Source organism: Carassius auratus, chromosome 38, assembly GCF_003368295.1.
Source record: "Carassius auratus strain Wakin chromosome 38, ASM336829v1, whole genome shotgun sequence".
In the NCBI taxonomy this organism is placed as follows: domain Eukaryota; kingdom Metazoa; phylum Chordata; class Actinopteri; order Cypriniformes; family Cyprinidae; genus Carassius; species Carassius auratus.
Window position 1 is genome coordinate 14,633,403 of NC_039280.1, and position 25,290 is coordinate 14,658,692.

Genomic DNA, 25,290 nt, shown 5'->3' on the forward strand with positions numbered 1-25,290 from the left:
GACATATATATAGTTTTACTTTTTCCATTTACTGATATCCTTTCAATTTTGCTCAGTGAACAAATAAAGTCAAAAGGGATCTTGAGCAGTGAGCAGTGTTGCTAACATTTTAAACTGGGCGAGATGGCTTTGGAGCACATTCATAATTCAAAGACCAAAGGATTGTTGGTATCCAGTGTTTGAACCTGAGGGGAAAAACAGTTAGCAATTTGACTGGATCTTCTTTAATCAGTTGTAGGTCTTCAAGTCACACCAACATGAAAACATTGTCAAACATCATTAGTGTCAATTAGCCCATAGATGTTTCGATTAAAAGCACATCATATAGTAATTTAACAGATACATGTATACCTGCCATGTAAAAGTGTAAACACCAAAAACAGTGACTGAAAAAAGGTCACCAGCACCGCACAAGTGCTCCACTGACACAGCATGCGCCAACATAGTCCTACTGCACCTACTGCAGCACTAACACAGAGAAGCCACGTCACTTCAACTACCACCAATTCACCAAATGAAAAAGAATATGTACTAGTGTACCAACCAATAAGCCACATATACGGAAATAATGGAGCAACGAAACAGACACGGCACATGAAACACATCACAGACACGCACGCACACTCACACGCTCACAGGTCACGGACACCGAACGGCATGTGGTTTGGCGATCGAACTTACAGGCACGTAAACTGGTTGAGCAATCATGAACAGAGACAGAAGAAAGTGGGAAGGCCCTCTGAAGACTGTCCATGTTACTATGTACACTGCCTGACATGCACGAGCAGTCGCGCTCTGAGCGCCCGCAATCAAAACAACATGCCAGTTTCATTCGCTTGTAGACGGACATCTTGGCTACAGTCATGTGTTGGATGAGAGGAGAGGAAAGCAGCAGGTTAATGGCAAGGATCAAAAGAGCTTTTCAACCAGGGAAGTCTGAAGGTAACTTTGTCAAACAGAAACAAAAAGTGCAATGCCTTAGCATCAAGCACTGACAGACTTGACCCGCAGATGGACAGCTGCGCTCCCGCTTGAAATGTGCTTCTGGATACGTTCACACTGCAGAAGTGAAGTTCGATCCGAATTTGAAGATTATTACCAAATCGGACTTTGAAAACATCTAAAAGAGGGCTTGTTTAGACGGGAAGCAGTCGTCTCATCGGGGTCAAGCCATGCCCTAAGGCTGATCATGTCATAAAAGGTCAAAAGGTCAGATATGACAATATGATCAGGGGTTGGGGCAAGAGACATTCAGGCAGAGAATAATGAGTGAATGTGTTCAGCAGCAAAACCTCTTTGGATAACATCCTCTGTATCTAAAAGAGAGGATCACGTACCTGTATCCCATCATGCAGCAGCAGGTTATCGGCATCACAACGTGCTACAGGCTCTAACGTAGGCGCTCTATTCTGTTCGTCAAACTCTGCTCAATCAGGGATTGGTTGGGAGATTTGTGTGGTAACATGCCAATAGGCTATTTCTTGGGTCCCTGATTAAAAGATGCTTTCACATGCATTGCGCATTTGACTCAGACATACAGTATGTGGAGTGTGTTTTTATTTTGTTTTTTTGTTTTTCAAAGGAGCTGTGGTGAGAGACTATAGCAGCATTTGATTGCTGTGAATCAGACTAAAAACGGTCCTTAGTATGCATTCTCCTGGTGCCACCTCACTAACGGACCATAATCAAGTCTGGCACCCTCAAAAGAGCAAACAATCCACAGGGGAAAGTCTGCTTTTGACTTCCATCTGAGGTTACGAGCCCAAATTAAGAGGCCAATTTCAGTTGTATGCTGGAAAGATAATACGTTAAATGACTTGGCCTTTACAGCCATAACCTCAGGGACTGTTATTCGTATAGAACCATGCAGAACAGCTGAAATTAAGGAGAACAGGCATGCAGAGGGAGGCGACCGCAGTCGAATCTCTTGAAACGGCAGCCCGGGTCGACTGTTTACGGGGCTGAAACAGATTAAGGCAATGCGAAAACATGCAGCAGTGGGGCTTCTACTTAATTTCATGCTGAAATCTGTCGCTTCAGAGTTTGAGGGTTGACATTCATCGGAGCACATAGTATGTGGTTATGTTAGTCAGTGAGAAATGGAGGGCGGAAGAGACAAGACAACATAATGATGTGAGTGACTGAACATGACTACACAGAGAGCCTAATTACTGAAGCCTCTTTAACAGGTCAACCAGATTTAGCAAGAATGCTCTCAGCACCCCTAACATCTGTCCTTACCCTACAACTTCCCAGAATTAAAAGCAGGCTGCATTGTATGTTAAAGTACTAATGGACAGGAACATATCTGCAAGCTTTACTTATGCACATTATAGCCTACTTTGAGCTTAGACTTACATTAAGGGTTAATATTAGATACAGTGTAGCCTTGCATTCTTAAAATACTTAAAACAAACACACCCCCATCTCTAAACCAATATAAAGTGAACAGCACCCTGGATCCTTCGGGAGACCTACATAAAGAAACCTAGGTGACAAGAGAGAAGACCCTAAATTGCACATTGGCTGATTGCAATCTTGCTAAATAGGTTTACGAGGACCTCAGTGTTCCCATTCTGTTCCGATCTCATTTGTAGAACTACAGTGGCATCTGGTGGCCAACGTTGTGTACAGCAAAGGTCAACACCACGGTGAGCCTAACGCTGAGAGATGCACCTATCAGCGAGGGCAGTGAGTTAAAAAAGGGCGCAACTACTGAAAGGAATTGAAATGCAGAACATTTCAATTCTGCCGAAGGTTGTTGTGTCATGTAGAGAGCCTGGGCAGGGGCCGGGCGGTGAAGACAAAGGAGAGGCTGTAGGCAAGAGGGAGACCAGATTGTTTTGATTGTGTTTTGGAGACGATGCTCGTTAAGCCTAGGAATTTGAAGAACTTCCCACAGAACTCTTTCCGCTCTCTGAAAATACAGCAGCATGTGAAATTGCCTCTGACAGCGAGGGATGGATTCAAGTGGACTTAACCTCCCCCCCCCTTGGCACTCGTGAAGTCCATGACTAATAGTAGCAAAATCAATCAGCTTGTTTGACTTCTTAGATTATCGTGACATTTATTTCGGCTTTCGTTGACTTTCGGGAGGGTCAAACAACCTTTGATACAAATCTCTGATTTCAGAATCATGCTGTTAGTACATTTTTTGGGAGGAATTGCATTATTGGTCATGGCCTTATTGTTCTCTCCTGTTAAAGACGGGTTTATAGGGGTCAGTCCGGGTCATTTTCAGGCCAGTAAATTCTGCTGTATTGTTTTGGGCTGAGGACAGTGGAGAGATGAGGTGTAGGAGGGATGCAGCAGCTAGACTGATACATGCAACATATATATAGATATATATATATAACTATTATCAGAGTGAGACAGTCAGACTGTACTCTGTCCACAGGAAACCTGTTTTTACTCACAATATGTCACTACCAGTGAGAGGTTTAAATAAAGAGGCGGTATTCCAAGGCAGCAAGGAAGGAAATACATCAAGAAGTATGTCAATGATCAAAAAGAGGGTGAAATAAAAGAACACAAACTTCGATTAAAGCAATGGAAATCTCATCTTCTTTACTGTAAGGCTACTGGCCTCTTCTCGGGTGACATTCAGTTTTGGAAGGGTGAATATAATCAAAAACATTTGATTGGGGTGAAAACAATAAAGCAACATTTTAAAAAGTTTATCCACTGTGTAAAAGTTTTAGTTTGTGTGTGTTGGGGGTGGGGGGGTTTAGAGAAATTAATCCTTTTATTCAGCAAGAAAAGCATTACATTTAAATTGATTAAATTGCAGAAAAGATTGTTAAATTGTAAAAAAAAAAAATATATAATAAATAAATTATGATAATAATCATAAAAAATTATTATTATTCTAATCATTATACATCTTCAAACAAACACTGCTTTCTAAGAATCCTGAAAAATTCTTAGAAAAAAAGAATCACAGTTTCCATAAAAAATTTTAGCAGTAAATCAGAATTATTTCTGAAGGACCATGTGACACTTAAGACTGAATTAATGAGGCTGAAATTTTAGCTGTGCCATCATAGGAATAAATACATTTAAAACATATTCAAACAACTATTTTAAACCATAATACAATTTCACAATATTACCTTTTTTTTTTTTTTTTTTTACTGTAACAAACTAATGCAGCCTTGGTTACCAAACATACCTTGCATAATCTGATACATCATATATCATTTTAAATTAATTGAAACAAAAATGAATAAGGAAGGCTTTGCAGTTAAAGGCAACTGTTTAAGTGTGCACAGTGAAAGGTCACTGGGAATGAAACTGAATTATTCATCTTGTGGCTAACTGGTTTGGACAAATGCTTATATAGGTCATGTAACAACAATGCATCATTCCAACATTAATGTCAATGTACGCTCTATTTAACATAAATATTGCTTCATTCCACCAAGCCAAGATTAGCAAATGAAAACAAACATTTAGGTGTTGCCGCATCTATATGTAATTAAGAGGGTGTTTAAGGAAATACATTTCTATCAAATGATATAAATGTCTGCAGGAGTGGAATACACTCAAAGCTATTAATCTCTCTTCTACTACAGTGACTTCCTGTCAGAAAATGTTTTAACTGGGCTGACACAGTAGGACATGACAGAGGCGCGTCCAAACGGCACATGCGCTGGGCGTTCTGGGTAAACTGGAAATGGGTGGATATGATTGGCAAAATGATCTTGAGCCAGGAGTGTGTTTTCAGTGTGTCTGGCGAGGATGGGCCAAGCTGCTCTTGCCTTTTGTTTTTCCACCTGTCTAGTGTCATTACCTCCTCCTCTCTCCTACTGACACCACCATGAGCTGACAGCCTCTCTCTTCAGCCCTGCTAATCACGTCATTCCCTCCCTACAACTGTATCGCTCTACACCATTAGCATGCTGATGACTGGCTTTCCTCAAGAGTCTCATTCTTTCACCTTGTCATCTATCTCGCTCCATTTCTAGGGCTCTGGTTTTGAAGCTAGTCTGTTTTAGATGAAGTTTAGTTTCTACAGTTCATTGCTTTCTGATTATTCTTTCATATGGCTGTTCTCAAAGTGAAAAAGAACACCCTAGGGGCTCTGCTATAGTTGTCTTTTTATTGTGATTGCAAGGCAGCAATGTGTTTTGTAGATAATTATGGTCTTAGCCATGACAGATTGGTTTCACACTTTAAAGGTTAGTTCATCCAAAAATGAACATTTTGTCATTAATTACTTACCCTCATGTCATTTTAAATGACCATCATTCATTTTCAGGGCACAAATTAAGATATTTTTAATGAAATACGAGAGCTTACTGATCCTGCATAGAGAACAAAGAATCTCAAATTTCCCAGACCCAGAAAGGTGGTAGGAACATCCATGTAGTAAAACAGTCCATGTGACAGTAGCAGTTCAACTGTAATTTTACGAAGCTACGAGAACACTTTTTGTGCGTAAAGAAAACAAAAATAACGATTTAGTAATTCTCCTCCTCACATCCTCCGTCATTTATCGAGAGTACCTCTGTGCGTGAACAACACATGCGTGTGGTGAGTTGCATTACTGCCTTTGCAGAGTCAAAAAGCTTTCAGATTTCATAAAAAAATATCTTCATTTGTCTTCTGAAGATGAACGAAGGTCTAACAGGTTTGGAATGACTTGAGGGACAGTAATTAATGGCAGAACTTTCATTTTTGGTTGAACTTTAAGAAATTTAAGTGTGAAAATCTTCCACTGACAGCTGAACATTCCATCATTCAAAATGTCAACAGCTATGATATTACATCATTGTGTATTCATGAATTGCAATCAGTTACCTCCATTACACCCATGTTCATACTGAATTGCAATTGGTCTCATCTTTTTTACACTTCCGTCCAAAAGTTTGGAGTCGGTGGGATTTTTTTAATTTGAAAGTAGTCACTTATGCTCAATGAGGCAACATTTATTTGATTAAAAATAAAGTTACAACAATAACATTGTGAAGTACAAGTACAATTTAAAACATCTGTTTTAATATATTTCAATATATTTTAAAATGTAATTTGTTACTGTGGTGGCAAATTTTTTTGCAGCAATTACTCCAGTCTTTATCGTCGTCATTCTAATCATTCTAATATGCTGATTCATTGAACAACAAACATTTCTTTCTAGAAACGTGTTTTTCAAAGCTTATGTAATGAATAGAAAGCCCCCCCCCCACCCATGTAAATCACTTTTGATGACAGTAAACTATAGATGAATGGGAATTTTCTGAATAAAAGCATTAATTGCTTTAAAAAATCATACTCTTTTTGAATGGTAGTGTTTTTAATCGGTTATCATCAAATGAGTAGTGTCGCAGTATTCATCAAAAAGTATGTGAAAAGTAAGTTGACCTAATATTTCTAGTACTATCCTATAAGACCATGGGATCCATCAAATTCAAGAAGTTGAAAAAAAAAAAAGGGGCCGGGTTGAAATTGTAAGATGATTGGCTCTTTTGAAGTGTAAGCACTACTGTTGTTGCTAACAACTTAATTTTAATGTGACGTGAATTGATTTTTGCAAATAGCTTGTGAATAGAAAAGCAAAATTGTGAACTTAAAAATCTGAACTTTGAACATTACTTGTTTGCTGCCTTGCAAGTGTTTCCTTTTTTCTTTCAAGCCTATTATTTTACTTACAACGTGTAACTTAAAATAAATAAAGAAATAAAAGCAACATCGCAAGAGAAACAACGATATCTGACATTACACAACGTAGCGGTGCCCTACAATGTGAAAAAGAGTTGGCGAACACTTTCCGTTCAGACATGAGGGATGGTCGGGTTTACTTACTTCTCTTGCAGCCACACTTTTTAATCCTTTTGGGATCTGTGATGTCATCATGACATGCTTTGCAGTAGAAAAATGCTCTGATGGAAGACGGTAAAGAATTTAACATTCTTTTATTCATGCCCTACACATTTCCGAATGAAGAATGGAATACAAGTAATTTTGATGGATTTAGGAGAGGATTACCTTTTCACCTCTTTGGCATCACTGGCGATAAAGAATCCCAGTGTCCCCTCCTGCATCTTAACATGATTTCCCGGGTTGATCAGAATACTGTTCAGTCAGAAAAAGAGTCATTGTCATTAACATGAAAATCAATCATCCACATTCAAACACTCTAATCAAGAGGAATGGTACACGTGGTTTTGGACCTTGTTAAGAAGACTGACGTGAAAACATCCATTTACTGCATCAAATTTTGATACTGAAATTGAACTTTTGTACTCTCAAAATACTGCAGGGAAAAAGACCTATTCAAAAATACTGCTTAGGCCACTTGGTTTCACACAAATACAATACAGTACACAGAATGACCTGCCCATTTTAATTCTTTTTTTATTTGTTACGATGGTCTTAGATTGAATTGTCTAGGTGATGAGATAAAACAAAGAATTAAAATTGAGGCAGAAACAGTCTAGGCGTTCTGGTCGACAGGGCTCCAGAAACTCACGGTGTGAGGTCTATTGCCACACAGAAGCGCAATTGAATTTCTTCCTTAGTGCGGTGGAAAGCAAGGGAATGACCAGCCCACCAAGAGTTCAGTGTGCATCTGGGATCTCTGAATCTGCAGCAACAGCATAACTAAGCCAACACAAGCCATGCAGTTTTTCTTGAAGTTGCTACTGTGCAAACAAGAAAGTAGAATTGCAGAAATCTTTTCATAAATATTGTTACCATTACATTTGAATCATCAGTTTCATCAGCTTATTATTGTTGTTGCGTAACCTAATTAAAATAAGCACCGAGGCAGAGGTTGTGCCACCAAAAACCAGTATGTCACTCTGACAGACTGATTTGTAACTTTTGTTATTTTATATTTTTATTCATCATGTTTAACTTTACTGGCTTTTATATACAGATATGACATACTGAATTTTTTTTTTCTAATGCCGCGTTTCCACCACAGGAACTTTACCCAGGAACTAGGGACTTTGGCCTGGTACTCGGCGTGTTTCCACCGCAGGAACCAGGAACTAAATAAAGTTCCGGGTAAAAAAAATGCCCCTCAGAAAAGTCCCTGCTGAAGAGGTAGTACTTTTTTAAAGTTCCAGGACTTTCAGGGGCGGGACTTTAGCGCTAAACATGCTGATTGGTTGAGTTCACGCAGTATTGGTGGGTTCAACCACCATTTATTTGGATCATTTTCAAAATATTACTGTTATTGTGTCATGAAATGTAATTTTAAAAGTATTTCAAGCGAGAATGTAGTTGTTTAAAACTCAAATCTGTGGTTTATTTATAAAGACAGCGCCTATTTAAAAATGTGTTACGCCGATCTCGGAGACATGAGCTCCATGCGATCAGCGGGAGCTCAGTCCTCACTTATCCACTTCGTCTAGACCTTCTGATGTGTGCCGCTGGCTATGGTGTCTCTTTAGTGGTTAAACATAACATACAATTCGTTTTGGGTAAATCTAACAGGTTATCTTTGGTCGGTATTCAATTTATCTATGTTAAAATGAAAATAAAAAAGGCAAATTTATATAATATTTTGTTTCATTGTAATGGCTGTATATATAAACATATCCCTGAACTAAGTACATTTCTGCAGCTGTTATTATGTTTAAATGAAAACGAAAGGAGGCAGTGGTATTTGATATCCTATTTTGTTTAAATAGTAAATATACAGAGAGAAAAATTGCAGTAGCCAAGACGAGCTGACTGAAGTTATCAAGTACGCTGCTGTTTATAGATTTACCGGACTTGCGTCGTCGCGGACATCACACTCCCGAGTCGAATGCGCAAATTCTGAACTACCGAGGATGCACGTCCAACAAAAACGCGCACAAACCTACATCACCAGACTATTTGCCTAATCTTCCCGGTACTTTACACCGCGGTGGAAATGCAGAAATCAACAGGTCTGGGGGGAAAAAAGTTCCTGAGAAAAAAAGTTCCTGGTACAAATGTTCCGGGTAATTTCGGTGGAAATGCGACATTATTATTTAAATTACAATTTGTTTTATCTGGGAGTACCTTTTGCTGCATAATATTATTGTGGATAATTGTGATTTTTATTTTTTATGAAATTTAGTTAAATTAAAAGTCTTTACTGTTTATTTTTAATGTCAAAATGACAAAGCATTCTGAATCATACTCCGCACATTAGTTTATGCAACCTTTGCTCTGAGTTTTGGCTCCCAGCTATTGCTCAATCCCAGGCTATTGTGAACAAATTACAGTCACTGTCAAACCTAAGCTAGCCCTGTCATTGTCACTTTGTGACTTCCCTTGGTGGGCACCAAAGTTTTGATGTTTATGAATTCAATGTCAGCTTCTGCCAAATATTTGAGAGAGTCAAGGCCTGGAGGTTTGGCTAGGAGGCTTTGCAACTGTAGAGGTTCAGCAGTGTAGAAAGAGCCACTACTGAACCACTGTATCATTCCCCATTAATTAGACAGAGACAAGACGACACAACACAGCCATCAATGGTTGCCAGTTGTTAGGAATCATCAATGAATTGAGTGGTGGCTGCAACACTTGGCAAACGCCCAGCCTGACTAAAGCATCAAAGCCAGAGAGCCCAGACGAAAAGAGAAAGGTACATGAAAAATATGCTATTATTCCACAGACCAAAATCCATATACTTAAATACCATTTGATACATGCATTCTATCAAAATATTTTCCTCTGGGCTCATCAAATAACTACTTTCATCAGAAATGAAGGCCAAAAGAGGGGGATTTAATCCATCATAAAGCGGAAGTTGGCTTGTCAGTCAATGAAAAGGTCAAAAGTGCTCTGTCTTGCTTTAAATCATTGTGCTGTGTTATTTATCACTGAGCTTTACATGATTAAATAGCCCCCTTAGCTAGAAGCAGAACATTTGACATGCTGTTCAGAAGATGAATACAGTCTCATTCACTGACATATTCACACACATTGCTCCCCAAATTTGAGATTTTCACACCGTTAGACACGAAACCATACAGAAGCCTAATGCAATAAGCCGATCACAGACTGATTGCATGGAAACATAGGCTTCCGTTCAGACCAAATCTCATTTTATGGGAAACAAAGCAAGCATCACATCACGTGACAGAGCATACGGGCATGCAGTTACCAAAAGCATCACAACCAAGGGCACATCTAAAAGAGAGCAGGCGCAGCCACCGCACAGCGGCACGTAGATGCAAACTGTTGCAGTAACTTCTGTGCAGTTGGATTGTTGTATAGAACACCAAACTGACAGGAAGTGACCTCACTTCATAAACATCTACTCAGAGACGCACAGGCATTTAGGGAAATGATGAACGTCTGTTCCAGACAAACAATGACAAACAGATTGACCATTCAGTCTCACACACACGCACTCGACAGAATCAACATCACACACACAAACACAAATCACACACTTTCTGACACACACAAAGACACACAAACGCAATACAGTGTTAGAGTGGTAATGACAGAAAAGGCAAAGATGGTCGCCATGAATATTGTGGCCTTTACTAAGCAAGAAGTGTTTAGTGTTTAATAATGTGTGAAGTAAATCTTGCCATATTGAGACACATCAGTTCTTAATGGACAAACACTAGTATTTCCAGTACAGCTTCCTTTTAGGTGCATTACAAAATAAGTGAAAAAAACATGAAGTACTGTTCGCATGGAGAGCACAATGCTGAAAAGATATGAGCGGAAATGATTTGCAGCTGATGAACACTGAAAAATAATCAAACAGGGGAAAAAAGGAAAGGAGACGAAGAACAAAAACCAGCGATGAACGAACATGGAGTGGATAAACGCTGTTTTGATATGTCAACAGCACAGACGCAGAAATGAGCGAATCGAACAATAGCAACTACTCTCTCTGCCTGCAAAGAAGTTAGTGCATTAAGCACAAAGAGAATCACAATAAGACATAGCGAGAGATTTTGGCCATTTTTGAGAGGGAGGTGGCACAATATCCTTAAGCTTTTCTCCCACAGTTGATCTAAAGTGTAGAGGGGTGAGATAATGAAGAGGGCATACCGCTTTCTGCTTCTGCAAACAACAAGAAAACATTATAAATCAAACATAGACTGGGAAAAAAGGAGGCGAGGTGTCAGTCATCTGTATCTGCACAGTAAGATCAAAAAAAAAAAAAAAAAGTAGAGGGCAAAACAGTCACTTTCACCATGAAAAAATACACTTCGTATTAGTTAACTCATCTGTTCTACAAAGGAAAACTTATGGTCTAAATCCCAAAGTCCGTTTCCAAGTTTAGACCAGCCCAGGACACCAAATTAAGAGTTACACTAAAGGATAATGTTGTGTCCTCTAAACGTTTTGCCATTATGTGGGGTATGGCAAAGTTATAAACCAAAGTTTAACAGCCATCCATTATAAAGTAATCAAATTATATGAACTGTATCACACCGAGTGAGATTAAAAAATAACTTTTGTTTTACAGTCGTTGCGTTTGTTGGCACGGAGAATACTGGACACTAGCAGCACTTTTATGTGATATTGGGGAAAAACAAGGTTCTGTGTTACATTTTTAGCAGCCGTTTCAAAAAGAGTGAAAAAAGGAGAAAACAACTTCATAACTGTTCTGAATATACATCTCTCTGAGACACAATACGGCAAAACCTGGTAGTGGTGGGCAGTATGGGCAAAATCTGATAATAGCATTAATTACTAATTACTTAATTACAAATGTTTAACATGGTAATGGTATGTATCATAAACTAGAAAGCTGTTTATATTTAAAATAACCATATATTACATGCTATTTTGGGATCTTTCAAAGAATTAAATAGTTCACACACAAAAAATATACTATTCATCTCATTTGATAATTTTTTTTTTTTTTTTAACCTTAAATTTACTGGAAAAATCTAAAATATCATATTATTCATGCTTAGTTAATGTAACTGAGTGAAAAAAAAAACAGTGTGAGTTATGCCACCTGAGTTAAAAAAAAATGTATCAAAACTATAAAACGTACTCAGTTACTAACGTAACCTCAGTTCCCTGAAATACAGGAACGAGTACCGCGTCAAAGACGCTTATGGGAAAAAACTCCTTTTTTCAATCTCTTATTCAATCACGCAGTGAAACTGCAAGGCCATTGGTTCGTGCAGTATTATTAAAACAAACTAATGGCTCGGCAGCGGTGCTGCACGAACCTATGGCAGCGAAGCCCACCAAAGCCCGCCAAAATGGGTGGGGGATCTGGCCATATATTGCCCACTTCGCCAAAGGAATTCAAGTAACTTCATCTGAAGCGACGACTGAGTTGTGCAGCCTTTTAGCATGGCAAGGAATGCAGTACTCGTTCCCATATTTCAGGGAACCGAGGTTAGGTTAGTAACAGAGTACGTTCCCTTTCAATACTTCACTCGTACTGTGTCGAAGACGCTTATGGGAACCAAGTTCAATCACGCCATGCTAAGAAGCGGGGACGACCAACGCAATCATACTTGATCTGTGAAACCAAGATATGACAATAGCAACTAGGAGCAGAATAAGCTCAATGAGGTTACGTTTGGCCTAGCCTGATCATCCTGTGTTCGTATATCCTCAGAACCAAAGGGACCGAGTACATACGAGTAGAGTTTGAGTCTCGGGCAAAGAATGGCCAAAAGCATGCAAATGAGGAACAAAAAGGTGACTTTACACAGAAAGTACCCTAGCATGAAGTGCCAGGACGTCTAGATTATAAAATCTAGCAAATGTGGACGGTGAGTTCCAACCTGCCGCGGCACATATTTCTGTGATAGTCACACCACTAGACCATGCCCAGGACGAAGACACAGCTCTCGTCGAATGGGCTCTTACTCCAATTGGGCTTTGCAGGCCCAAAGAAGAGTAGGCTAGCTGGACTGCATCCACAATCCACTTTGAAAGCATTTGCTTTGAGACCGGTAACCCTCTGGCACGGTTTCCAAAGCATATGAAGAGCTGCTCTGATCGCCTTATGGACACAGCACGCTCTATGTAGACTTTTGAAGCCCTCACTGGGCAAAGCAGATTCAGCTCTCGATCGTCCTCTGTGTTTTGTAATGCAGAGAGAGTGACAACTTGTGCTCTGAAAGGTGTGGAGAGCACCTTTGGTACATAGCCATGTCTTGGTTTTAGGACGACCTTCAAGTCTTAAGGCCCAAATTCTAGGCAATTAGGGCTTATCGAGAGTGCTTGCAAATCGCCCACACTCTTAACAGATGCTAGTTCCAACAGCAGTGCAGTCTTTAGGAATGTAGCGGTTCAAAGGGGGCCCTCTTTAGGGCTCTAAGTACCGTGGGCAGGTCCCATGAAGGGACAGTGGGAGGGCAAGGCGGATGTAGCCTTCTGGCACCTCTCATAAATCGGACGACTAATCGGTTCAGCTATAGTCACTACGTAGACCTTGAATGTGGAGAGATCCCTGCATCTCTGGTCCCTGACCCGCCTAATTACTTGGGAATCAGAGGCTCCGGAGGAAAAGTGTAAAAACGGTTGGGCCAGTCCTGGGACAATGCGTCCTCGATCTTGGAAAAATACATTGGGCAATGAGAGTTGTCTTTTGAGGCAAAGAGGTCTTATTTCCGCTTTGCCAAAGACGTCACATTTCTTCTGAACTGTCTGCGTGTGGAGCCTCCACTCTTCTGAGGAGACTCCGCTTCTTGACAGCATATGCTCTCAGGGACCTCAAGTTGCTCTGGGTCCATTCCAGCAGTCGTGACGTTAGTCTGAAGAGACGCGTCGATGACAGCCCACCTTGGTGATTTATGTAAGAGACCACTGTCATGCTGTCTGATCTGACCAGCACGTGGTGGCTCTTTAGGTCTGACAGGAAGCTCTGGCAGGCTCGTTGAACTGCAATCATCTCAAGGCAGTTAATGTGAAGCCTGCTCTCCTCTTTCGACCATCAGCCGAAAGCGGGTGTCTCTTCGCACAGCGCACCCCAACCTTGTTGGATGCCTCTGTGGAGATCACTTTCCTTCTGCAAACCATACCAAGTGAGGCACCCTGTTCCATCCATTGCATGTTCCTCCAAGGGGTCAGGGCCGAAATGCAGTCCTGACTCACCTTGATATTCAGGCGTCCGTGACACCACGCATGAGGTGGAACACGTGGTTTCAGCCAATATTGGAGGGGTCGAATACGTAGCAGCCCGAGCTCCAGCACCGGCGATGCTGCTGCCATAAGGCCCAGCAACTTCTGGAATGTTTTTAGGGGCCGAGAAGCACCTATTTTGAAAGAGGCCATGAGTCGCTGTAAAGCCGCGGCACGCTCCTTCACCATTGTTGCCTTCATCGTAAGTGAGTCTAACTCTGTTCCCAGAAACGATATCCGTTGGCTGGGGGACATTGAACTCTTGACAAAATTCACCCTGAGCCCCAAGCATTCCAGATGGCTGACAAACAATGTTCTGTAACCCGATGCCTCCCCTTCTGACTGAGCTAGAACTAGCCAGTCGTCGAGGTAATTGAGAATGCGGATTCCCTTCTGCCTGAGAGGGGGGAGAGAGCCGCATCCATGCACTTTGTAAACGTGTGATGCGCCAGAGACAGCCCAAAGGGGAGGACCTTGTATTGGTAAGCCACACCCTCAAAGGCAAATATCAAGAACAGCCTGTGACGGGGGGCTATCTGGATGTGAAAGTAAGCGTCTTTCAGATCCAGCGTAGAGTACCAATCCCCTGAGCGTATTTGTGAGAGGATTTGTTTCCCACATGATCAATCTGAAGCACCGTCTTATGAGGGCACGGTTCAGATGTCTTAAATCGAGGATGGGGTGCAGCCCGCCATCCTTCTTTGGAACTAGAAAGTAACGGCTGTAAAACCCTGAAACGATATCTGTTGGATTAACTCGATTGTTTGTCTGCAGCTGGGGGGACATAGCACTCGTGAGTGTTATGTGAGGAAAACTGCTCTTTTTGTGAAGAGTGTTTTTTTTATTTTGCCAGCTCGCGGGAGGAAGAAAACAAAGAAAAGAAAAGCGATTCGCGAGTTCAGAGAGGCAATATTCATGTTCTCACAATGAGAACAGGAATTCCCCTCGTGTGCTGCGTCAGCTGCAATGACGAGACAGCATTTGAAACAAAGCCGTAGAAAAGGCTCTTTTAGAGAAATTTGCTCTTTCATTCTCTCTCTCCAGGGAAGTGATGTATCTGCAGCGGGGACCGGCAGTCGCATTCCAGTGCGAGGCGTTTCAACGGCGAGCAGTTCAGCGGAGTTGAGTGAGTGAGTGACATGACTTACTCAGAATTTGTGCTCTGCATTTAACCCATCCAAAGTGCACACACACAGAGCAGTGAACACACACACACACACACACACACACACACACTGTGAACACACACACAGAGCAGTGGGCAGCCATTTATGCTGCGGTGCCCGGGGAGCAGTTGAGGGTTCAGTACCTTGCTCAAGGGCACCTTAGTCGTAGTATTGAAGGTGGAGAGAGAACTGTACATGCACTCCCCCCACCTACAATTCCTTCCGGCCCGAGACTCGAACTCACAACCTTTTGATTGCAAGTCCGACTCTCTAACCATTAGGCCATGACTTCCCTTTAAAGCGGAGATCAGCAAAGCAGTGTGACATCGTCGATGAAGGAGAAGAAATCTGAATTCCTGTGGCGAATAGGCCAATATATAGCCAGATCCCCCGCCCATTTTGGCGGGCTTTGCTGCCATAGTTTCATGCAGCACCGCTAATAACACTGCACGAACCAATGGCAGTGTAGTTTCACTGTAAAAAGTTAACAGAATGTTTACCCACATTTCTAGTGGCCCATTATATATACTGTCAAAACGTCGGCCCACCCCTATTAACAAAAAAAAAAAAAAAAAAAAAAAAGGGGACAACATAACCAGGTCTTCTGGCTGATATTTTGATGTGTGCATTTTCAGGCCAACTTGTGTTCTTAACCACGCACATTAGTACACACTGTGTATACAAAAATGTATTAGTAAGAGTTAAAGTGTACAGAAATATTGGAACACAGGTTGTGGATGTGGGAAGGGGTGGTGGGATTTGGCAAAGTCAGAGTTACTGAGACAGAGTACTTCATGTTATTCGTATGTTATTAGTTCCAATGGGTCACTTAACAGAATGCCACAGAAGTGCTATTGATAGAAGGCTCTTTACTCCGAGAGTTAACCCTCATCAATACAGCACAGTGAGTCTGAGCAGATGTCATGGCTCTTTGGCTTCACGGTGACTCTTACAGACAGTGATCGCAACTGTGATGCTGAGAGAATCGAGCTGAGGCAAACTTCCACCAGTGACAGAACGTGACATGCTGCTGTCTCACTGAGAGTGATTTCAATTTGAAACCAGATTACTTACTTGCAGAGAGATTTAATGATGAAAACCTGTCAGCCTTTTCTTACAACAATGTCCAGTAAGTACAAAAAGGATAACTATACTGTAGGACCAATGAGGGACACAACTGCTTTGCCCCTCTTTGGTCAGTGTATTGTGAATGGTGGAGCTGAAGATCGAAGGGGAACAAACCTGCTTTCCCTCTGCTCTGACTTGTACTCAACAGCGATCAACAACAACTTGAGCTTCACATAGCACAGCCTGAAACAGAGAACAGACATTCAGTGTCCAGAAGTCGTCATTCAGCAACTGAAATTCGTGAGACCAATTGAATTGGACTTTAAAAACTATTTAATGTTGATCTACTGAAATCAGAAGAGTTTAGGTTTGCAGTAAATTTGGCAGTATATAAAAAAATAATTTATTAGAGCCTTTATGATACTTACTACAGTGTGTTTGTATACAGAGTAACGGCGTGCTGTAAAGCGCTCATGCTTTAAAGCAGAAGAATACTTACTCACAAACAGTAGGAAACGAAAGCCCCACAAAGGCACTGGACAGGTACTCAGTGTACATTTCATTGGCCACTCCCTCCAGATAATACTTCTGCCATGTGTCCTCCTCAATCTGCACAGCAAAAACAGTTGGATTCAGATACACACAGTCATGGAGAACACCATTTATTTGGATGGAAATGGATAGATAGCAATCAGAACATGTCTAAACATTTTTACCAAAATTATCATGAAAATTATATATGACTTAGTAGGTCACCCAAAAAAAAAAAAAAAATATATATATATATATATATATATATATATATTATCATTCACTCAACTTCATGACTAAACCCATAAAACTTGTGCTCATCTTTGCCCATCAACAAATGGAGAACTTTTTAATGAAACCTGAGTGATTTATGTTCCTCTATGAGCAATTTATGCTCCTCTATTAAAAATCTATTCCACCAAACCTTAAATATATCATAACAGAAATCCATATTAATCAAGCACTTTAAATCCAAGTTTTATGAAAAGGCACAATTGCTTTGTATTATATAAAGAATTGTGTTTATTCTGACGATTTTGCGATTGAACATTAAATGTGGGCTTTTATTCACATAAAAACTATGGTCAAAAGCTCATACATAGAGCTCATCAAATAGGGTAATTGGAAAGTCAACCATTCTTGTTTGACACAAAAAGGCTCGTTTACCATATTTGATATAGTCTATTTGTGTGTTGATATGAATAAAAGCCTAAATAAATCTGTTTTTCATAAAGTGATTAGGTCTCATTAAATTGCTTAATTCATATAGATTAATTTTACAATCCCTTTATGAACTTTTTCAAGTTTTGGTGTAATGGATTTGCAATGGAGGCATTCAAATCTTTTGTGTTTCATAAAAAAATATCTAAGTCTTATGGGTTTGGAATGACATGAGAGTAAATAATTAACAACTGATTTTGGGTGAACTATCCTTTAACAAACATGTTTTTTTAAATCATCTGTAGAAAACAGCTTGTTTTCATGTGCATCAAATTAAGTATGGCATCTACCCTGGCAAAGGTAGATAACTACAATGATGCATTGTGCATCTCATATCATGAGTACCATTCATTAAAAACACAGTTTAAACATGCCTTACACTTTGAAGTTGCTCTATCATTCTTTCACACCTGTAACACTTCAAACTTGGTCAGACTTGGAGAATAAAGCTCACAGCTGGTCTCTTCATCATCCTCTCATTACATGCATCTCAGGATGTGGAGTGGGTGGGGCTGTGATAAGCAGAGGGGCTATTAGGCAAACACCATGCCATTAGTCAGCCATCTCGCCCAGCCAACGTCTGTCTGACTGACAGTCAAGAGAGATGCTTTCAAAGCCAGGCCCGACTCCCTTTCCCACTGCCAGGCCAAGAGCACTTGCATTCTGGGCAGGCATCCTTTAGGGCGGCACTAATGGGTCGACTTTTGTCATTTAGTCCTAAAGAGATGGCAGCCATTTACCATAGGCTCCCTAAATTTCCCCGCACGTTTGTGCCCTGCCTGTCAGAGCTGATGTAAGTGTTACGGGCGTGTTCTCTCGTACCCACTGAACAATTATTTTCACCAGTCTCTCTAGAGAGCCCGATCCAAAACCCCCCTGCTTACTGCTTTTTTGTTAAACCTCAAGAGACCAGATAAAAGATTCATGCTGAACATTCTTGCAGTTTTATTTGTAGTGAACGGCACATCACATCAGAGATTTATAGTTAGAACAACAGACACAATGCAAATGTGTTTGTGGCTGTGTGAATGTGTGTGTCCTTGGGGTGTGGGTCTCATTAGCACCTCTCGGTAACACCCTTCTGCTCTGCTTCCTGAATGCCCACTCAAATCAGTCAAATCAGCCTTCTCTAACCCCGCTTCTGCAGCAGACAGACTGCCCTTACACTCTCACACACATAAACACATGTTTACATGGACACCAATATTCTGATTTTAACTTGATTAAGACAATACTCGGATTAAGAATCTACAATGTAAACAGATTTTTGATTACCTTAATCTGTCTAAAGTCATACTCGAAGTAAACAATACAAATTAAAACATGTGGAGTATTCCTATTTTAGTCACATTATCGAAATGCAGCATAGCACATTCTTTGTTGGACGTCGGAAGATGTCGTGTAGTGAAGTAATGACGTGTGCCATCAATCGATTTATGTACTACAACATGTTAAACGGGAACATGAAGGGAATATTCTAAATGCAACTCATGTGAATACCTTAATCATAATATTGCCTATTTTAGACAATTTATTGTTGCTTTATTGTTGCCAATTAAAGGATCAAACTCACAATTATTGAACATTAAACATGCTAATAATATGTATGCATGCATTAAAATGTATGTATATGATATATTATATGTATTGTATATATGATAGTTAAAAATTGATAGCCTGTGTATAACACACGCACACGCACACGCACACACACACTGACTTCAAAAACCAAGGTACACACTGACCCATCATTTATTTGTGTAACGTTACATCCTTAGAAGCCGTAAGGCAGCTAATGTAGTATTGGGACAGAGTCTATTTTACATCGAACTTAAAACGTACAAGAAAAATAACGCTTCTTTTGCACAGCTAATGGACATAATCTTAAAGGGTTAGTTTAGGGTTAAATGAAAATACTGTCATTAATTACTCATCCTCATATCGTTGCAAACCCGCAAGACCTTCGCAACACAAATAAAGATTTTTTTATGAAATTTGAGAGCTTTCTTACCCTCCATAGATAGCAAGAAAACTATCACTTTCAAGGCCAAGAAAGCTAGTAAGGACATACATTAGTTAAAATAGTCTGTGACATCAGTGGTTCAACCTAGTTTATCAGACCATACATTAATTTGTGTTCTGAAGATGAACAAAGGTCTCACGGTTATGGCGCAACATGAGGGCGAGTAAATAATGACAGAATTGTAATTGTTGGTTGAACTTTCCCTTTAATTTTTTAGCATTTTTCTCCTTATCACAGTTTGTTGCCATCAGACTCATTAAGAGATGACTGGCATTTTAAACAATACTGATAAACTTATACTGTTACTGTAAACAATACTGATAAATCCTCTTCATCCTAACAGATGCCCTGTCTGAATCATAGAAAGTGTTTTAGGTGTTCCCATGGTATCTTTTGTAAACATGGACATTGGTCTGAGAGGTTAGATGTGTGTTGTGTTGTATGCTGTAGTCTGGCATGGGTGGTCTGGGCTGTCTCTCCTCTGTGTTTTTATGAGAAGAGTGATGTGCCCTGCAGATGTTTCCGCACATGCCACATTTAAACAGTCATTATAAAGTCATTCCTCATCTCTCTATGACAAGAGAATGCTGCTCTCCATGTCAAAAGCCTGCGCAGTCTTAAAAAAAAAAGAAAAAATCAAAAGAGAGTAAAATATAGCCCCTTGCGGATTTCAGAATAAGTTTTACAATCTCTGCGAAATTCTTCAGTCTGATCGCACACACACGCTCTCTCTTGATCTCTCCAGTTTTCCAAAGGGCTCCATCCAAATCTGAACCACCTGATAATAACCCACCACCTCACTGCAGTCATTCAGGCCTCAGACCGTTTTATTTAGTGTTTTCTTAAAAAGAGCGATCTGTATGGCTCTGAGCAGTCTGGTTCAGTTGGACGATAAATAAAGATGGCTTTGGGGTGCCGTTCATTGACTATGAAACAGGCACATGGTTCACATTTCCCCGCTCTATCGGCACGCAGGAGGACAGTAAATTCAGCGAGAGGAAAAACCACTAATTTACATCCTCACTTCCACCATGCCATTGACTCATATAAATAACCTCATAATGGCAGCGGCAATGCTGTGTTGCCGTCCCGAGTAGGTCCCAAATGAGACCGCCAGGCTCAGAAGATGATTTACTCCATGCCATAATGGCTCTGGTGATTGAGCTGAAGTGGGGATAGAGGCTGATTCTACTCTATGGGCTTTATCAAGGCCCAAGACGGGCTGACGGTACCTTGATATATGACCTCATGGAGAAGAGGTTGGCGAGCATGGTGGACAGGCCCTGTGCCAGGCAGCTCTGGGCTATGAAGCCTGCCTTCAGCTCGGCCAGGCAGATCGCATCATCACCCTCCTTCCAGTTCCAGCTGGGAATGTTTAGCAGATGGGCCTGAGGACACACGGGACGAGACAAGGGGAAGTTAACAATGTCCCCTGCTGAGAAGTCTAACAAGTGTAGTAATGAAAAACACCAGCAAAAAAGTGAAAATCAATAGTTCTTACAGTTTAGGGAGAAATGAAAAATCAAAACTTATTTGTAGCAGACATTGCAACATTAACTTATTATTTATTATATTAAGGTTTGAGACGTACATTAGAAAACACTGTCAAAACAAAGCATGTTACAACAGTCCACAGTCTCCTTTGCCTAGTTAGATTACATGAATCTGTCAAACTGATAACGCAAATCTCATAACAGTAGCACGTCACTCTTTCATATCTCATTGCTAACACTGCGGGTTTGCTGACAGTCCTCTAAAACAGTTGTCTACAGATGACATTCAATTGCTCTCAAGTGAAGTGTCCCATGAACAAAAAACATCCATCAAGTCATTAACATTCATCTCCTGTTTCTACACTCCCTGATGAATACAAAGCTGCGTTCATGTTGCTATAATAGGGGATAAACATTGAAGGGAAAAAAATATGTAGACATACTGTAGTTGATTCCTGTGAACTTATAAAATTCCTGTTGTCATGGACAGCTGAATCTGAGGGTCTGTTCTCAAATTGCACATTTATCTGCCACGTCAGATTTAAATTTGTATTTTTTCATAAATTTTATAGCCTCTTTATATATTATCTGTATTCCTTCTGTTCAATGTATTGTTGATTTGAATTGACATAGCAACTGAAAAGCTCACTTCCTACCTTGTTGTGGTACTGCAACATTTGAGTGATTATTCTGATCTTTGGATGGTAGTTCTTGATAGATATTACTCTGTAAAAAGAAGAAGCAGTTGTATTAATTTACAGGTCATTTAAAGCCATCATAAAGCAGCATTTGCGAGGAAAAGAAAAAAGATAGAATAGTTACATTTTCTTTAGAAGTATACATTTAGATTAAAGGTGCATTCAGTCATTTATTGCTTAAACTAAACTAAAACAAAGATACACTTCAAAAGTTTTGGGTCGGTAAAATTCTTTAATGTTTTTAAAAGAAGTGTCTTATGTTCACAGAGGCTGCATTTATTTGATTGAAAAGTTAGTAATACCAGAAATATTGTGAAAATAATATTGCAATTGAAATAAACTGTTTTCAATTTAAGTTACACTATATTTTTTATTTTATTTTGGAAACCATGATACAATTTTTCATGATTTTTGATGATTTCAAAGTTCAAATAAAATATGTCTGAAATACTTTTTTAAACAATTAAAAGGATAATTTTTAAATCAATTTAATGCATCCTTGCTAAACAAGATTATTACTTCTTTTTTACAGTAGTATATGATTTCTAACAGCAGTATATGAACTGCACTTTTAAGAAATATAATTAAAATGATGTACACTCGCATGAGATGACAGACTCTAAACATATTAATCTTCTAGAAAAATCGGTTTTATTCTGCATGGAGCAGCTCACTCCCTCATGTAAACAAAAACCTACTGAGTGCACCTTTAACCTCCAGGAGGACTGTCCCAGAATTCACCATCGTAAGTCACTTTGGATTAAAAACAAGCATCTGCTGAATGAATAAAAAATAAATTAATCGTCCATTTCCATAGAGGAGCCTGTGATATGTGGCAACACAGTGTGATTTCCCTGTGAAATCCAGTCTGGATTTCTCTCCAGTCTCGTATGAGAGGTGCAGAATTTATTTCCATATTAAGCTGCTCTATAACACATTAGTTCAAAAGAGCACTCCGAGACCTGCCTACATTAATATTTCATTTTCCAAACAGTCCAGCCTGGGTGCGATTCTGTGCGTTATTCATGGCTAAAGAACATCTCCAGCATGAGAGGAGGAAGGGAAATATGTTTGCCCTCACTTCACACTTTTTTAGAGCAATATTATATGACTCCGTCCCAGAGGAAATTCCTCCTGGCTCTTTCATCTGTGTCCAGGTATATAACATGTGTGAATATGACCTGAGACGCCAAGTATCACATTCACACCTTCCTTTAACAGCACAGGAGGGTGAAAGCCATCAGCTTTCAATACATCTTTTTTACAAGAGGATGTCCCTAGTGAGTGTGTGATCCTGCCCACAAACATAAAAATAAGATGTGCTCAAATGTGTTGATAGCAAACGCAACCCTCCACCGAACTGACCTCATGATATTAGAGGCATCTTCAGCATCGGGGTCTGCACAGTATTTGTTTGCAAGAATCAAGCAGGCGTCCGCTGACTCGATCTGTACAAGATGAAAAAGACGAGGTGATGCCTCAGTGTTCAGAACAGCATCAAAACATCAAAATACTCAAACATTAATATCTACAATATCTCTACAATTCTGTATAAGTATCCCGTTTATTAAATCGTCAGATCAAACTGAAAGAATTGCTGAGTTTTTCTGAGGTTACCTTTACTCTTGCTAGATCATGCGGGTTGAGGACCGATCCTTGATAGAATTCCACCTGAGTGAAGTGACGTTTGAACAAGGCTTCCAGCTCAAGATTAGGGGAAATACTAGAGTTTGGCAAAAAAGAAAAAGAAAAAAAAGAAAGTGTGTAACTAATGAAGAATGCTTTAGGTTTATAAGAACAATGTGTCATTTGTGCACCGCTAGCGGCTAACAAAAGAATGTCAAAACAACTTACTGGCTGATCTCTTTGTTATATAAAAACAGGCAACACTATTTGATTGATTTGTTTTTCTTAGTTACATGCAGTCATTATTTTCTTTACAGTGCGGAAAGGCCCCATCAAGATTGTGAAAATGTATTCCAAAGGGAATAGTACTTACTTATGAAGAAAAACAATTTCTACATTGACATCATCCCTGTCCTTGTGTAGGAAGTCTTTAAGGAAGTTGGAAACACTTTCGAGCGTGATATGACCACAGACCACAATGTGCCTGTAAGGGGGAAAATTCAGCTGAAGAGAGCGACATAAAATAAAACAAAACTCTGGCATATCCTAAAAGGAGCTTAAAGTCGTATTAACCAAAAATGTCTTGAAAACATTAAATGATGTGGCTTGCAAATATTCACTGTGCGTTACAGTCATAACAGCACATGTTGTTTTACCTCATGTTTATAAACATGGTTTAAAACATTAAATTAAGTGCTTTGAACTTTTTCAGGGCAAACAAAATTGAATCTTACGTTTTAATGTTGGATTGGCAAATGTTCTTAATAAGCCGTGTCTCTGTAGCCAAACCACCCCTGTGCTAGGACGCATGTTGACATGTACATCAATACTAACTGACAAGTATCGGAACCCTTGTCAAAAGCGGTTAAATTGTTTTTGGATCTGTGGCTGCCATGAACTCTAACCGTGACTTCTACGGACAGGCACCGAATGAAAAACTTGCAATATATCAGATGGAACAAACAAACAGACTCAACTGGATTGTTCCAGAGGTCACGGTCTTCTGGGGCTCATTTATTCTGCCTCCATAGTAAGATCTAGTTTCATAATCGTTCCAAAACCTAGTAGTGAGCAGCCTTGACATCTTCTGGCTATATCAGCAGCACTCAAACAGCGCTTCTGTGATGTATTAGCTAAAGCTAAGGATGCAATAACTGAAATTGAAACAATGTTGTTGTTGTTTTTACAACAGTGCAATAAACAAATAGATTCAATATAGTCAGTCGTTTATTTTTGCATTGCCAACGAAAATAAAAGCTAAACGAGCAATATACAATACTGATGTTCAATTCCTGAACGAGTATGTCTTCTTGGTTGAGTAACTGACTCAATGACTCATTCTTAAAGACAGTCACTATTCTTTATCTCTAAATTAATGTTTTTTAATAAATCAGTTTTGTTATTCTGTGACTTGCAAGTGTTAATTTGTTTGCAGGAGCAGAGCCGCGATCATTTCAGTGCAGAGTCTATTTTTGCTGCACCACTTACACTGAATTAAAGCCACAGTGTGTTGTTCTTGATCAAAACTGACCTGATTAACATGAAAAATAACAAATTGCACCATAAAAAAAAATTACAAGTAGTGTTTTTGAACCAATGAATTAATTTGTTGTGGTAATTCTATAGTTGCTATGGTAATAATAACAACTATAGCAATATAAACAAATTACTTTACCCATACTGTACTAAGTTTTCTACAACTATAGGGTATATTATTACAATACACTACAGTTTACTGTAGTAAAAACTAAAGTATACTACTGTATTACAGTTATCAGTCCCCTATAGTTAATACTACAGTATGCTGTAGCATTCTTTAATAAAGAGTTGTAAATATATTCCGTATAATACACTTTACTATAGTATGATTCATAAACACTATAGTATTTACAATAAATAACTATAGTATTTTTCATGCACACAGT

General features: G+C 39.6%; 1 protein-coding gene across 18 annotated transcripts in view; it reads right to left on the reverse strand.

The window, feature by feature from the left end:
* kcnma1a (potassium large conductance calcium-activated channel, subfamily M, alpha member 1a) overlaps positions 1-25,290 on the reverse strand; it is a 200,571-nt gene that overhangs the window by 36,557 nt on the left and 138,724 nt on the right. For 6 of the 18 annotated variants that reach the window (XM_026224319.1, XM_026224322.1, XM_026224328.1 and 3 more), the window contains exons 10-19: positions 23,739-23,849; positions 23,357-23,462; positions 23,105-23,187; positions 21,698-21,767; positions 20,781-20,936; positions 16,774-16,883; positions 16,449-16,517; positions 10,993-11,004; positions 6,988-7,074; positions 6,805-6,881 (exon numbers count right to left, since the gene is read on the reverse strand). In XM_026224319.1, the coding sequence (XP_026080104.1) occupies positions 6,805-6,881; positions 6,988-7,074; positions 10,993-11,004; positions 16,449-16,517; positions 16,774-16,883; positions 20,781-20,936; positions 21,698-21,767; positions 23,105-23,187; positions 23,357-23,462; positions 23,739-23,849 (881 nt within the window). Of the gene's footprint in view, positions 1-681; positions 856-3,416; positions 3,426-6,804; positions 6,882-6,987; positions 7,075-10,992; positions 11,005-16,448; positions 16,518-16,773; positions 16,884-20,780; positions 20,937-21,697; positions 21,768-23,104; positions 23,188-23,356; positions 23,463-23,738; positions 23,850-25,290 lie in introns of all 18 variants that reach the window. The other 12 variants (XM_026224331.1, XM_026224325.1, XM_026224334.1 and 9 more) reach the window with 5 other exon arrangements.